The sequence below is a fragment of the Pomacea canaliculata genome, linkage group LG3 (genome assembly GCF_003073045.1).
Source record: "Pomacea canaliculata isolate SZHN2017 linkage group LG3, ASM307304v1, whole genome shotgun sequence".
Classification (NCBI taxonomy): Eukaryota; Metazoa; Mollusca; class Gastropoda; order Architaenioglossa; family Ampullariidae; genus Pomacea; species Pomacea canaliculata.
In genome coordinates, this window is record NC_037592.1 from 5,712,223 (window position 1) to 5,725,634 (window position 13,412).

The 13,412-nt window shown below is 40.9% G+C and overlaps 1 protein-coding gene across 3 annotated transcripts in view; it reads left to right on the plus strand.

Annotated features, from left to right (window-relative positions):
• Positions 1–228: 228 nt before the first annotated feature.
• Positions 229–13,412, plus strand: part of LOC112560105 — a 55,479-nt gene continuing 42,295 nt past the window's right edge. The window contains exons 1-2 of one of the 3 annotated variants that reach the window (XM_025231687.1): positions 229–2,074; positions 2,186–2,609. In XM_025231687.1, the coding sequence (XP_025087472.1) occupies positions 2,519–2,609 (91 nt within the window). In that variant the 5' untranslated portion in view covers positions 229–2,074; positions 2,186–2,518. The remainder of the gene's footprint in view (positions 2,075–2,185; positions 2,610–13,412) is intronic. The other 2 variants (XM_025231688.1, XM_025231689.1) reach the window with 2 other exon arrangements.

The following is a 13,412-nucleotide window of genomic DNA, read 5'->3' on the forward strand; positions in this document are numbered from 1 at the left end:
ACAGACAGACAGACAGACAGACAGACGCTTTCTCAAGAACCAGAACGTCTAATGTTTGTAATCGAAGAAAGTAAATAATCTTAAAGCGGAAAGCAAGCGAGCAAATATCTTTTTTTGACTGTTCATAACCAAGTAAGCGACCAACCAATCAAAGCTACCCATACCTATTTCCTTCCTTGTGATTTTCTGAGTCGTGTGTGTGTTCTTCCTTACCCCCGAGTCCTCTCCAACTAATACATCTATAGACTTATCATGACACGGTCTCCTCTCCTTCCTCATTCAGCCATCTTTTCATCCGAATATCCACAAAACTGGCAAAGATGGCGAAAGTGTGAGAAGGGATTTTGGTCAAGCAACTTCCTTGGCCGAATGATGAACCCACGGCAAAGGCTGGCCGAGACTATTGCGCCATCGATCCTGCAGCAGACGTGGTCTCGGCAATCCCCTACCGTTGCTAACTCAGCAGCAGGGCGAGCGCCTGCAAAGCCAGGCTCCGCTATCGCTCCACCGCCGATACAGCTTTCCTCCGTCTGCTCCTCCGCCAGTCCCTCTTTCACTAGCCTGCATCCTGCTCCGCCGTCCGCTTCTGTCTTCTGGCATTTCGGAGCCATCTCTGTCTCATCCCATCGCGCTTTTAAAAGACCCAGCTTGTAAAGAGCAGGCAATCATTCCTTGCGGCTTTTTCAGCCGTTGGAAAACGAGGATGCATCGCCTCCTCCCCGCTGACGACCCCCACTACTGCCAGCGGAAGGCAAGAAGACACCTCAATTTCAGTGAGGTAGGACAGTGACGCAATCAAAAAACTGCAAGTGGTAGTTGCCAGGGAAATACCCGTTGGATTGTCCACAGAAACAGGTTTATTCCTGGGTAAAGCATCCTTGTGTGGTTGCAGTCTCTTTTCGGGGGGAAAATGGCCGCTTAATTGGAGCTTGACAAAGCCTTTGTTGGTTTGAAAATGTTCCGCGTTCTTCTGCCATTCGCTAGTCATCCCTCCTCCCCCCAAAAAGCAGACATGAGCGATGAAAGTGATTGACAGAAACATTCCGACATGACGGAGTGGCACAGCAGGGGAGAAAAGAAAAGTTCGTTGGATGAAGGTTGACAAGTGAGTGATCTCCTCCTTGCATTTCGCATACTTGCGTTTGGCAGACTTGATTGAATAAAGATGTTCTCCGACACGGACATGTGAAATAGTACAGAACATCCTCCTCCTCCTTTTTTTTGTGCGTCTGGCAGGCGTGAGTTTTTTTTTTTCTCCTCCTCACCTGTCGTTGGCGCGGAAGCATATTGAGTTGTTAACAATGACACAACGGGCATGTCATCGACAGACCTGACACTAAATTTTATGATCGGCTCTTCATTATCATTGATTAACCAGCAAGGATTTGCAACAAAGATGGTAACACGAAAAGTCGGATATTTCTCGATAATCCTCAATCAACAATTGAAGAACAATCGACCAACTCGAGCATAGTAAAAACACAAAAAGAAGTTCTCGGAGATCGCCATGTTTATTACTGTTATGCTTCAGTGACTCCAAAGGCTAAAACAGTTTTTGTCGATCGGAAAAGACATCCAGGAGAAGCTGTGTGGGCTCAAACAAACAGAGAAGCCACATCTGGAAAAGTCTTTATATCCTCAAGAAAGTGAATCCGTCTTTCAGGTAACAGGACCTGCTTGAAGGTGCGTTTAATCTTCCGCTCTCTTATGTCAGATAACACGAATTGCTGCGGAAAAATATAGAAAATATTGACGAGCTCCTGTCCGAGAACAAATTGAGTGCAATCCTCTTATTTGCTTAGTAGACTTAGAAAAATCTATTCCCTTGGTAACATGCTTGAGCCGTCTGCCCCAGCGATGAAATATACCCACGCGGAGAGAAAAGAAAACTAGCTAGGTACAGCAAATATTGCCACCGACTACACGGAGAAAGATTCGAAGTGACATTTTGAGTGTTCTTCTCAGAACGAACACATGTTTATTCTCCTTCCTAAGTGGAGGTTAAAAAAAGGGAAAGAAATGGTGAAATAAATGAACCAAGTGCATCCTCTCCATCTTCAATTACTTTTCTGAAGTGGGTATCTATTTTTTTAAGTTTTTTTTTTCGACGTTGGTTGTTGTAGAATCTTTTTGATGGACCTTTTGATGAAAAGATCGACAAAGTATGTGGTGTGTTTGTTTTCAGACGAGCAGCAGTGCTAGGGCTGTCTTTCTACAAGAGGCTTACGCCGTCTTGAAAGGAATGACCACTCCGACATCTTCCGCTAGAGAGTTGCGGGCCTTGGCAACGCCTCGCAGGAGGCAGCGGTGAGTGTCGGGGGGAGAACTGCTGGGAGAAGCTGCTGGGGAGATAAGCACAGCTCCTCCACTTCATGCGACGGAATGATTGGGTTCAATTACCACTGTGATAATTACAGCGCCGGTCCGAGCCGCAACACAGACACAGTTGTCCTCCGGGTGTGTGAGCCGGGTGAGGTGGCTGGCCGGGTGTGAGCACCACCATGTCTCCATACCTGTGATGGATCGCATGGCGACACAGTGTGCAGCCACGGGATCGTGGGTGCTGGCGACGATGGTGGCGGTGCTGGGGTTGCTGCTTCAAGCCTCAGGTAAGTTTGTATGGTGTCAGGGAGAGATGTGTTGGAGATGAGCATTGTGTTTCTATTTTTCTTTCTCTCTTTTCTCTCTCTCTGTCTGTGTGCGAATATGTGTTCGAAAGACAGACAAGGAAAACATTTCTTGTTCAAGAAAGAAAGATATACATCCAGAGAGACATCATATATACTCTTTTTTTATTGCGCCAGCTACTTTTGTACAGCCAAGGTTTGAGATTTTACAATTTTCTGGAATTTGTAGAAACAAAATATATAAGTTATAGTAACCAGCACTTACCTTTTTCTCCGCGGTTATATCCCCACAAATCAAAAGAGAGTGAGAAACAAGAGGGAGAGAGAGATAGAGAGGCAGCAAGGGAGAGAGTAAGAAATGGATAGAGAGATAGAGAAGGGGAGAGAAAGATAAATAAAGTGACTAAAACTGAAATGTTTTATTTTGATGAGTAACAAGAAACAAGACTAAATGATAGAACCATGCTGTGTGCTAAAGAAGTAAATGAGAAAATAGAACTCAGTCAAATCACCACCTCACCTGTTGTCTGATGCACATGTTTCTGTGTATGTACATATCCCTACTACACTCTGGTTAATTCTACTTTCTCTCTATCACACACACAAACACACTTCATGCATTCATTCTCACACAGCTGTGCACACATGTGCAAGTCCATCAAGAAGGAATACAGGAAAAACGAGAGAGCGAGAATAGTTTTCATTCGACATTATTTTATCTATAAAATATTTAGAGACATCAAAGGAGTAGTCAAAGTGTAGTAGGTGTGTGCGATGAAATCAAACAAAATATACCGAGAACTATGTTGTCTGTAAGTAGTGTAGCACTGGAAATAACCGAGTTTAACTTTCTCGTCCTTCCTTTTGTCGGGTAGAACATAACTGTCAGCGTGTCCAAGGAAACCAAACAAAGCAAATGTGAAGGTTATGAAAATCCTGGTCTTTTTACGTGGATACTTACCTGATGAACTCTACCTGTCTGAACAAAGTCATACCTGCCCCGTCTTCCCCCCTAAATACAAGTTTAAAACATGCAGATGTTGACAATCTTAACATATCAACTAGAACAACACTTTGGAATAGACGGCAGGAAGGAAAAATTGATAATTTTCAATGAATCTCCTTCACTAATTAGACTACATCTACATGAAATATAAACACATTTTATGTTCTCATACAATATTTAAAGCAGCTATGATTGGTTGAAGGCTTGAAAAAATTATTGACAAAACAAGTGACATTAAAAGAAATTACATGGTTGTCACACTTTTTAGAAATTGTTATTATTAAGGTAAAGATTTAAAAAATATTATAAATTATATAAATTGATATCAATGATTTTAAACATAAGAATTTGCTGAATATGGGGACACACAAAAATTGTCAATTTGCTTTGCCAAGTTATTCGTTTCATTTGAACTGCACGCCTGGACCGATGATAGAGGTTGTAAACAACATTAAAAAATATTTATGGTGATAAGAACTTTCTAGTTTTTTAAAATGTCGATGAAAAGCGACTAAATTAGACGCCAACATGATTGTCTATTATTTAGCGACCTGAACAACTTTCATTATTTTACATTTAACATACGATTACATACCACTACAACAGATTTTAATGTTACGATTTTATTAGTTCACAGTTTATTAGCTCTGCACGATTTCTGTGTGGAAAACAGAGGAAATATTTGGAATAACAAATTGTAATCGTGCAATCGAGAACGCGTGGATGTTTATTGTTGTGTAAAAAGGTAAACAAAGGTCACTTCATACACGTGTGTGGGTGTGTGGTTAAGTGAATAAGTAAACAAATTACTTCATTAACTATTTTTAAAACTCTAAATGCATGCACACACATGCACACTTGCGAACCTGCGATAGTTTGTGTTTCCCTAGCCAGGTACTTTATTTAGAGGCAGAGATGGAAGTTTTTTTTTTTTGCATTGGAGGACCACCAAGAGCTCTCGATTCTGTGTGCACATGATCTAGCTCTTCAGAATGCGAACCAGGCGAGTGAAGACGAGTGCAAGTACATTCAGGGGAGTAACGAAGGATGCAAGTAAATGTGGGCGAGTGAGGATATTTGAAGGATGAAGGCGAGTGAGGATGGATGCAAGTGAAGGAAAGTAAAGATGGATGCAAGTGAAGGCGAGTGAGGACGAGCACAACTACGTCCAGACAAGCGAAGACAAGTACAGGACAAAAACATTCAGCGAACATCACAAGCCACTGTTACAACAAAGCGAAATCAAAATGATTTCCTGTATTTCCAGTGCAGCGACGGACGATTTGCGGACTTGAATGAATATTCGCTGTAATCAATAAAATTAATTCTCAGAATTACATGGAACTAGTTTCTGCACTTTAAATTTCAGAATAGTTTTTTTTGGTCCGAATAATACCTCGGTTGTCACGTCTGTCATCAGCAGCATTTTGCTACTTCACTACCTACGTGACCCGCACGTGGCATTTACGTCTCTTGTTGTTCTTCTTGAGCTACTGCTGTGTTTATTGCTGCTGTTGCAATCTTTCTACGGTAAAGAGACTTGAGACAAATAATACTTTCTTGTTCCTGTTTTGTTCTCAGCAAAACAAAACAAAACAAACAAACAAAAACAAGCAAAAGGACAGCAGGTTATCGACTAAGTGCTTACGGACTGTCAATTGATTTCCACGAATCGCAAAGCCCACCAGGTGAAAGCCTAGACCGAAGGATGTCCAATTGTTCTTAAAGAGTTCAAAATTCAGAGAAAAATCAAATTAAGTATTTTTTCTTGTTAATAACAAACGAATTTAATGGATTATTCCTCTTTTGCGGAGCTCGTTTGCCTTTTGTTGGTGTGGAGGCTGGTGTGGTCAGAACTTTGCCGGTCATCAGTTTACTCAGCTAGTCACTCTCCAGTCATTTTAGTCATGGTCCAGTCATTGTTTTGTTTATTGTTCTACACAGTCTGTCACTGCCTGCTTCTCTCACTGTCATGTCTCTGTGCCTCATGTAGTATTATTACTGCCAGTCTTTATTTGACTTGTCACCATCAGTCTCCACTTTCTGTTTAAGGTGTCACACACAGTCACCAGTGCAGCAAGTGTTTGGGTACCTGACACATTCTGTCACCCCACGTCTTCCATCTTTATTTACCCTGTATATGAAATATAATTTCCATAGTTTACTCATCTAATCAGCTCTGTTACCTTCTTCCACATAGTCACCTTTCATTTGTATTTTTAGCTCTAATTTCATGTTACCTGTTTAAGCATTCATAACACCTTTTCTCCGTCCTCTTGTGGCCGCACATTTTCTGTTTATTTAGTCTATACTTTCGAATTATTCAAGCTTCTCTGGAGACCCAACGCTGGTGAAACTTAGGTGGGTCGGATGGACCACATCCTGTCTCTTTCCGATGTTAGAACTGTTTGAGGATGAAGCTCGTACTTAAAACTGTGTTAGACATTGTGTACCTACCTCCTTCTACAGGAGGGATAACTCTGTGTGGAAAGCCGCGTTGAGAAGAGTATTGTCCTCACAGGAGTCTTGCTGTAGGTGTCGTAAATGAAGGCAATTATCTCCCCCTGTTCCTAACTTTCAGGAGGGCCTTCAGCTCTCAGGGTACCGTTCGTCCTCCTGGACACTTGGATTCGAGCTCATAAGCGAACCTCGGCCCGCTTCGATTAGCATAACCAAGTTATCACCCCTTGCTAGAACACATCGCGCGTGATGTCGCTGGCGAGCAAGGGAGAGCACTCGTGCGTGAAATTGAAGCTCGTCTCTAAAACAAAGGAAACGAGGTTAAGCTCACGTGAATTCTGGGATAACTTTTTTTCTCACTCTCTTTCACGTATGCACTCGCGGGCTAGCACACACACACACGCACACGAATAATACAAACGTAGAAATGTCACCTGTGTGCGTCACTTGTTTTTTGTTTTTGTTTTCTTTATTGCTGAATGATTTTCTTGCAACTTAGGAACACATTTTTTTTTTTTTTTTTTTTTTTTTTTTTAGAGCGGGAGGGGTAAAGTAAATTTGTTTGATTAAATTATCGTACCACCCTGGTAAATGAAGAAATGTCTCTGTCTTTATCATATTTCTCGCTCTGCTACCTTCCTGTCCTAAACTTACAGAGACCAGTACATATGTCAGTACGCTTCACATATGGACAATGGCTATGTTACATTATTTAACTCTTGTACATTTAAAATTGTTATTGTTATTCTCATTTTGTCTCTGACCACGCAGTCTTCCCACAGAAGCCTGGTCCTTAGAATATGCTAGTGTAACAGCGGGAGTGGATTCAGAATTACAAGGAGAGGTGGTGCATCTTATAATTTTACATTAACATTATCATTAATTTCTCCCTGTCCACAAACAAAAATCTTTATCCTTTGTCAATAAGCTGAAATCTTTATCCGTCTCTCTCAATCCAGCTTCACTGCTATTCATAGTACAACTGTGATAAAACGGACAAACATGGCGCAAAGACCGGAGGTGGAGCACGTGATACCCGAGCCGCTATTTATGGAGCAGTTGTACTTTCAGCGATAATAGGTTTGCTGCTTTATCGAGAAGGAGGTCGTCAGATAATCGTCAGATAATCACAGACCATTTGATGGAGAGTCTACATTGTGTATCGCTGTAGTAGTTATCTTTCTAGCCTCGTCCTCAGGCACGACCAAAATAGATTGTGAAATTTCTGCACGGTGCTTAATTATCTGTCTTGTGTGGTCTGTCTGATGCCTTCACCTGCTTTTTTTGCTTACTTCTTTGCCTCGTATCCTATCTGTTTCACTCATCTGTCTGCCTGTCTGTCCACAGAGACATTTAATATCAATTCTTCCTTCGTTCCTGAAAGGGCTGATGGGATGCAACCTTCTCTTCCTCAGTGACTGGAAGAGCTCAGTGTAAAAACATTTCTCCAGACCATCTTTAATTTTCTTTTACTTCATGCTACTGCTTTAGTTAAATTTTGTTAGTGTGGGTTCAAGACAATAATTGAACATGAAACAGCATAAATATCTATAGTCTATCTATGTCTTCATCACTTGATTACAGCTCGTAGCATGGTACAGGAGACCACTGAAGTGATGAGAACAGTCCGGGTGTTACTCATGGGACCAAAGGTTGTCTTTTGTTAGATATGTTATTAAATTTTAGGAGATTTGTCCGTATTGTATTATTTATCTGATGTAGAGAAAAGTGCGACGAATCGGGTTTAGCATCTAATACAAGCTGGAGTAAAAAATGAATCTGGTGAAATGAGAGTAGACGGTGACTAGAAAAAAACAACTAAAGGTCGCCAGTGCTGTGAGAGCATCGGCTGTTGCCATGGTGAGAGTAGGCGGGGAAGAAGAGGAAACCACAACAAAATCGTTAACCATAATCCTACAGTTCGGAAGTTGACCATTCCTGACTCAGGTATTGCATCTTTGAAGGAATGTTAGGTTGGTCTATTTTCCTCTCGATGGAAACATCTGTAGCGGGTTTCACTGTCCATTCAGAGCTGAAAAGAATGAAGCTGATTCACGATAAAAATGCAGCAGGAAGGTTAGAAAAGGATGAGTGCATAAAGGTGAAAGTGGTATTTCCTTTATTTATTTCTCCCTCTTTTCCTACTTGGTCAACAAGCAAACAAATAAACATTCTTTTTTCTGTTTTGTCCTCAGTAATTTTGTTAGTCATTCCCAAAGGCTGAACGATAAATGGTGTTTACCTGTCTCTGTAACTGTAAACCCCGGCATACAAAAATCGTCAGGCACATAAATAAAAACACGTGACATCGCTTTTGTACACAGCTTCATAAGTAATATTTGGGTTTGGCACTACCATTGGCTGAAGCCTTGACCACGTGAACGGTGAAGTGTGTTGATGTTGACTTCTTTCTGCACATGGTGATGTTTGTAGATTAGAATCGCTAGAATGATGTGTATGTGTGTGTGGTCTTCATCAGGATTTTGAGATATCATAGCCAGCAATAAGTGTTACCCCGCTAAACTCTCTGGATGTCCCTCATCAGCTCCCATAAAGGCAGCTTGAACGGTGCTTAAGGCGGAGCAACTCTCGCAAGGTTTGCCTTTCTGACGTCATATCCCATTCTCTCTACCCCTTAAACCCACCCACTAGGTCCCTCCCCTACCCCCGTCTTTCAGCACCCGCCTGCAGTTCAGCATTGCACCCCTAGAAATTTTTTCCCCCACCTGACTAATGAAACTGTGAGGTTTTCAACCCTGAGATTGCTTTTGTCAAGAAAGATAACTCGAAAATGTCTCTCACGCCATTCATCACCTTCCACAAACGAGAGCTGCAAACAGAAATCGAGAAGGAAAGTTTTCCTTTCAGATCAGTGAGTTATTAGTAAGAAAAATTGTTTTTGACGATTTATCTTTTTTTAAATGTATATATTTGCTTTAAAGTTTTCTTTGCGCTCTCAGTCTCGACAACGATTCAGCGAGAGCGAGGCTTGCGAAAAGCTCGTTACAAATGAGCTGAGGACCGGAAGGAAGGAAGAGCTGAGAAGAAAATCGGTGCAAAGAGAGAAAATCCCACAGCTGGAGGATCAATACGAGGCTGTCTTACCTCCACCATCGGAGTAACAACCAGTGTTGGGGGGAAGTAGTTGTCGCAGAACAACAGCTTGTAACACACGGAGGGCTGAGTGTTTGCTTTGTACAGGGGGCATTGTTTTGGCAGACGCAAGCTGCCAGGGAAAATATACTTCTTGTGGGTGGGTTGTTTATAGATGATAATGGGGATGGGAGACACGTTGTTCACGATAACACCAAACTGGTTAATGAGACTTTGTCTTGTGATCACGTGACTCTACAAGACGTTGACTAGTTTTAAATCTTACAATGACAGTGTGTGTGTGTGTGTGAGAGAGAGAGGACGATGATGACAATTCTTTATTAACGATAGTAACCATGGTGACAGGAAGCACTAACAATCAGCTTTTGTGTAGCCTTTCCACGAAGAAAAAACAATTTTTTTTTTAAAAGAATAAACTAAAACCTTAAAAGTCATCAACACAACGAAAATGAACAGATACAGGGCAGTAATTATAATACTGATGTGTATTTATAAACTTTAATGTACCTGCAATCAGGATGTCATAAAGTTTAGCGACAATAGACAAAATCGAGCTGGAGAGAAAGAGAGAAGGAGAGAAGGAGAAAGAGAGAGCGATTAAAACTGCTCTCGTTACCTTTTCGTGATTCCCTTTATCTGCGTGCAAGTTCATCATTGGTTGCCATAGAAATAAACCGCGTGGTGCGGTGCGAGAGTATGTTTATGAGTGTCCTTTTGCGAGTTGAAGTGCTTGGCCAGAACTTGTATCGAATATTCCCTGAGCAGCCGCCATTGACGGCCGCCATTACAGCCTCTGCCAACCTTTCTTTCGACCAGTAAGTAGCCTTCTTGAGGCTGACTGAACTCAAGCACGAACTGCAAGGTTCATCCTACATTCCTAGACAATGATGGACACTTTCTTTTTTTTTCTCTTGTCTGCAGGATGCCGTGGCCACTTTGTATTTTTCCTCTCTTCTTTCTGTCTTCTCCCTTTTGTGATCTCGTCCTGTTCTTTAGTCTTTCTGATTGTCCATTTATCTCGGTTGTTTTTTTTTTTTTTTTTTTTTTTTTGTTTTTGTTTTTTTTTTTGTCTGTTGTGTTCTTTTTTTTAGGTCTATAATGCCTTACCTTGCACTTTTGCAAACTTTTCTTTTCTGATTTAAGAATTTTCGGAAATGGTTCACTCTTGATGAACGTGGCCGCTCAAAAACGACGAAAAAGAGTTTGACATGGTGATTGCGGTGACAGAAGGGGAAGTGATTACTGATACTCGTGTTTATTTTTACTGCTTTTCTACTAGTCTCAGAATATAGAGCTTCCATTCTTAGCAGAAAGGTCGATTTTATCTTGCTGCTTTTGTTACCACCACCACAACAATTACTTCTACTACTATTGCTTCCCACATCGGTGAAGGTCTGTTGCTATTTTGATTTGTGGCTACTTCTGTTGTGTGTTTCTGTCAAATTGATTAGGTGGAGAAAACCTGGTTTGTTTTTGTATAAAGAATGTATTTAACTATTCATAATAGTTATGTTCTCAATGTTCGGGTCTGTATTGGAATTTAATGTCTTAATTCCTTTTCATAACATACAATCTGTTGATGACAACGTCCCTGGTCTTTGTACGATTTTGTCTTCTCCATTAATTTTAATTCTGATACTTTCTTTTGCAATAGTAAGAGGATTAAAGGGTACACATGAACATATAAAACGGAGTATGCACACAAACAAACACACACACCAACGCAGTGACAAATACCGGATGACTACCTCACTCTCCAGGAAACCTCAAGATGACAATTCCTACAACGCATGCACCAAGACTTTTAAACCCTCTGTTCTTGTTCCACTAAGTTACTAACATCAACAAACCGTTTTCAGTCTTGAAGAAAAGTCGAAAATCATTCCCTTTCTTCAGCAAAAAAATAAATGAATGAAAAAAAGCAGAGCCGGGAGAAGATAAGGCACTCGTCACTCACCACATTGGATTTTGTTTGGAGCCCCTGAACGAAATAGCATCTGTTTTGTTTCCCTCGACTGAAAACGACAGTAAGCTATTCACTTTTCCCTTTCGCTGAAAAAAAAAAGGAAACTAAATTGCGAATGTACACTCTCCCCCTCCCTTCCGTGTAATTCTATCAGCCTTCTCATAATTGTTCCCGTCTTCCGATGAGTATTTTCCCATCTGACTTGCTGGAAGACGAAATTTAGCCTGTCAGTACACAACACCTTTTTTTTGAAAAAAAAACAGAACTGTTCTCGTTCCTTGTTCTATGATTTGATGTTTTCTTTCTCCATATCGCACCTTTCTTTTGGTTTCTCTGAGAGAGGAAGTGTGGATGAGATAGAGAGATGGAGGAAGTCTGCGAGGCAAAGAGAAAGATGGTGGCAGAGACAAGTATGATGGCGGTTGCGGAAGCTGAGAAAGCGTTCTTTCTCCAGAACATTAAAGGAAGGTTTGTAGAGCTGAAAATCTAGACAGCAAGCAGATAACTTTGACATGATTTACTGGTTAATTATGTCACCCAGGGGCGTGTGGTTCCTCGTCTGGAACTGCGCACGTGGTTTCAAAGCCTGTAGTAGGACTGCTGGCAACACTTCTCCTCCTGGCACCTGAGTGTCCCGCGTGCATTCCTCTTCGATCAGCCGACCATGAAGTGTGTGCATACGCCTTGGATAAATCTTGATCTCAAAATACTGCATCGCAAAGGATGAATGAATGGAATAAAGGACGCTGGGATGAGGGAGGGAGAGGAATGGGTAAAGAGAGAATGAGTGAAGAAGTGACCTGAGAGAGATAAAAAAGAAAAAAAAAAAGAAAAGAGAAGTGAGAGAAAAAAAGAAGAGACCAAATGAATGAGCGATGATGAGAGAAAGGAAGAGAGAGATTAACCGTGGCACAGATGGGCACCGCCTTTATTCAGGCATGAGATAAGATAGTAAGCAAAGCAGGAAGTGAATTAATCAAACCAAGCATGCAACAATCACTCGCTAGAAGACAGATGGCAAAGGTAGACATCTTGACTGTTTCAGTAATGCCAGGGGATGTGCTAACATCCACACCACAGTAACAATATGTTCATAACAAAAGAGTTCATCAGAAGACCGAAGGCAGCTAATTAAATGACGAAGAATTAACTACGAGATCACGATACCAAGGGAGCAGTTCTCAAGGATTGTTTAATATGCGAATGTTCACAGCAGCATGCACGTGTAATTGTTTAAACGACAAAATACATTCAAGTTCATTCAGTCATGGCTTCTTAATCCACCCTTAATGAAACTTTACCATGTTGTGTTTATTCATTGCGAGAACAGACTTGATTATAACAGAGAGAACTGTTATCTCGGATTTTTTTTCCTTTAGAATTAAGTTTTTTCATAATATGAATCTTATAGAATAATAAATCTGGACAGGCATCATTTTGGCAAAAAACAGAAATATAGAAAGAGAGGAGTAAAAGTATATGTATAATATAGAAAGATATACAAAGATGTAAAGGGAAAGGTAAGGTAATTCCTGTAAGGGTAAATGTCGCTCATTGTGACCTCAGATTTCTCGGGGTCAACGGGAGGTGCCTTCGCCAGTTTTCTATGAAGCCTAGCATCCATTGTTGAGAGATGACAGTCGTGTCCTAACCACTCACCTATCCGTTTTCTTATATATAAATATATAATCGGATAGGAAAGTGGTTAAAGTACTGACGAACCTGAAGTCATGGCAGTTGGGTACCCGTGTGGCACAGCAAACTTCATCCAGTCGACCGAGCTGTCGGACAGAGGTACCCGACTCACACAGAGGATTAGAGAATTACCCGAGGCAGCAAAAAAGAGGAGGTAGAAACAGCTGGCACAAAGAAAGGTGTGGTTAGTAACACCTTGCACTCTAGACAGCTTAATAGGGCCTTATCTTAAGATAGAATAGTAATGTTTAGAACAGTGTCTCACACACGATAAGAACAAATAATGTTTAAATTAGAATTGAATATAAAGAAATGTAGTTGTGATGAAGGAGCAATTATCTAAAAAAAGCACATTCTCTTTCATATCAAAGCCTAAAAGAATTTAACATTAAAATTAAACTAAAAACAAAAATTTAACCTGAATCAACAATAGAGAATACTTTGTTGGCTATGTGTAACATGTTCCGACAGTAATATCTTTTGATATCAGTGTATGTGTATGTAACATGTATTGGCAACAACATCGTTTGATATCTGTCACACA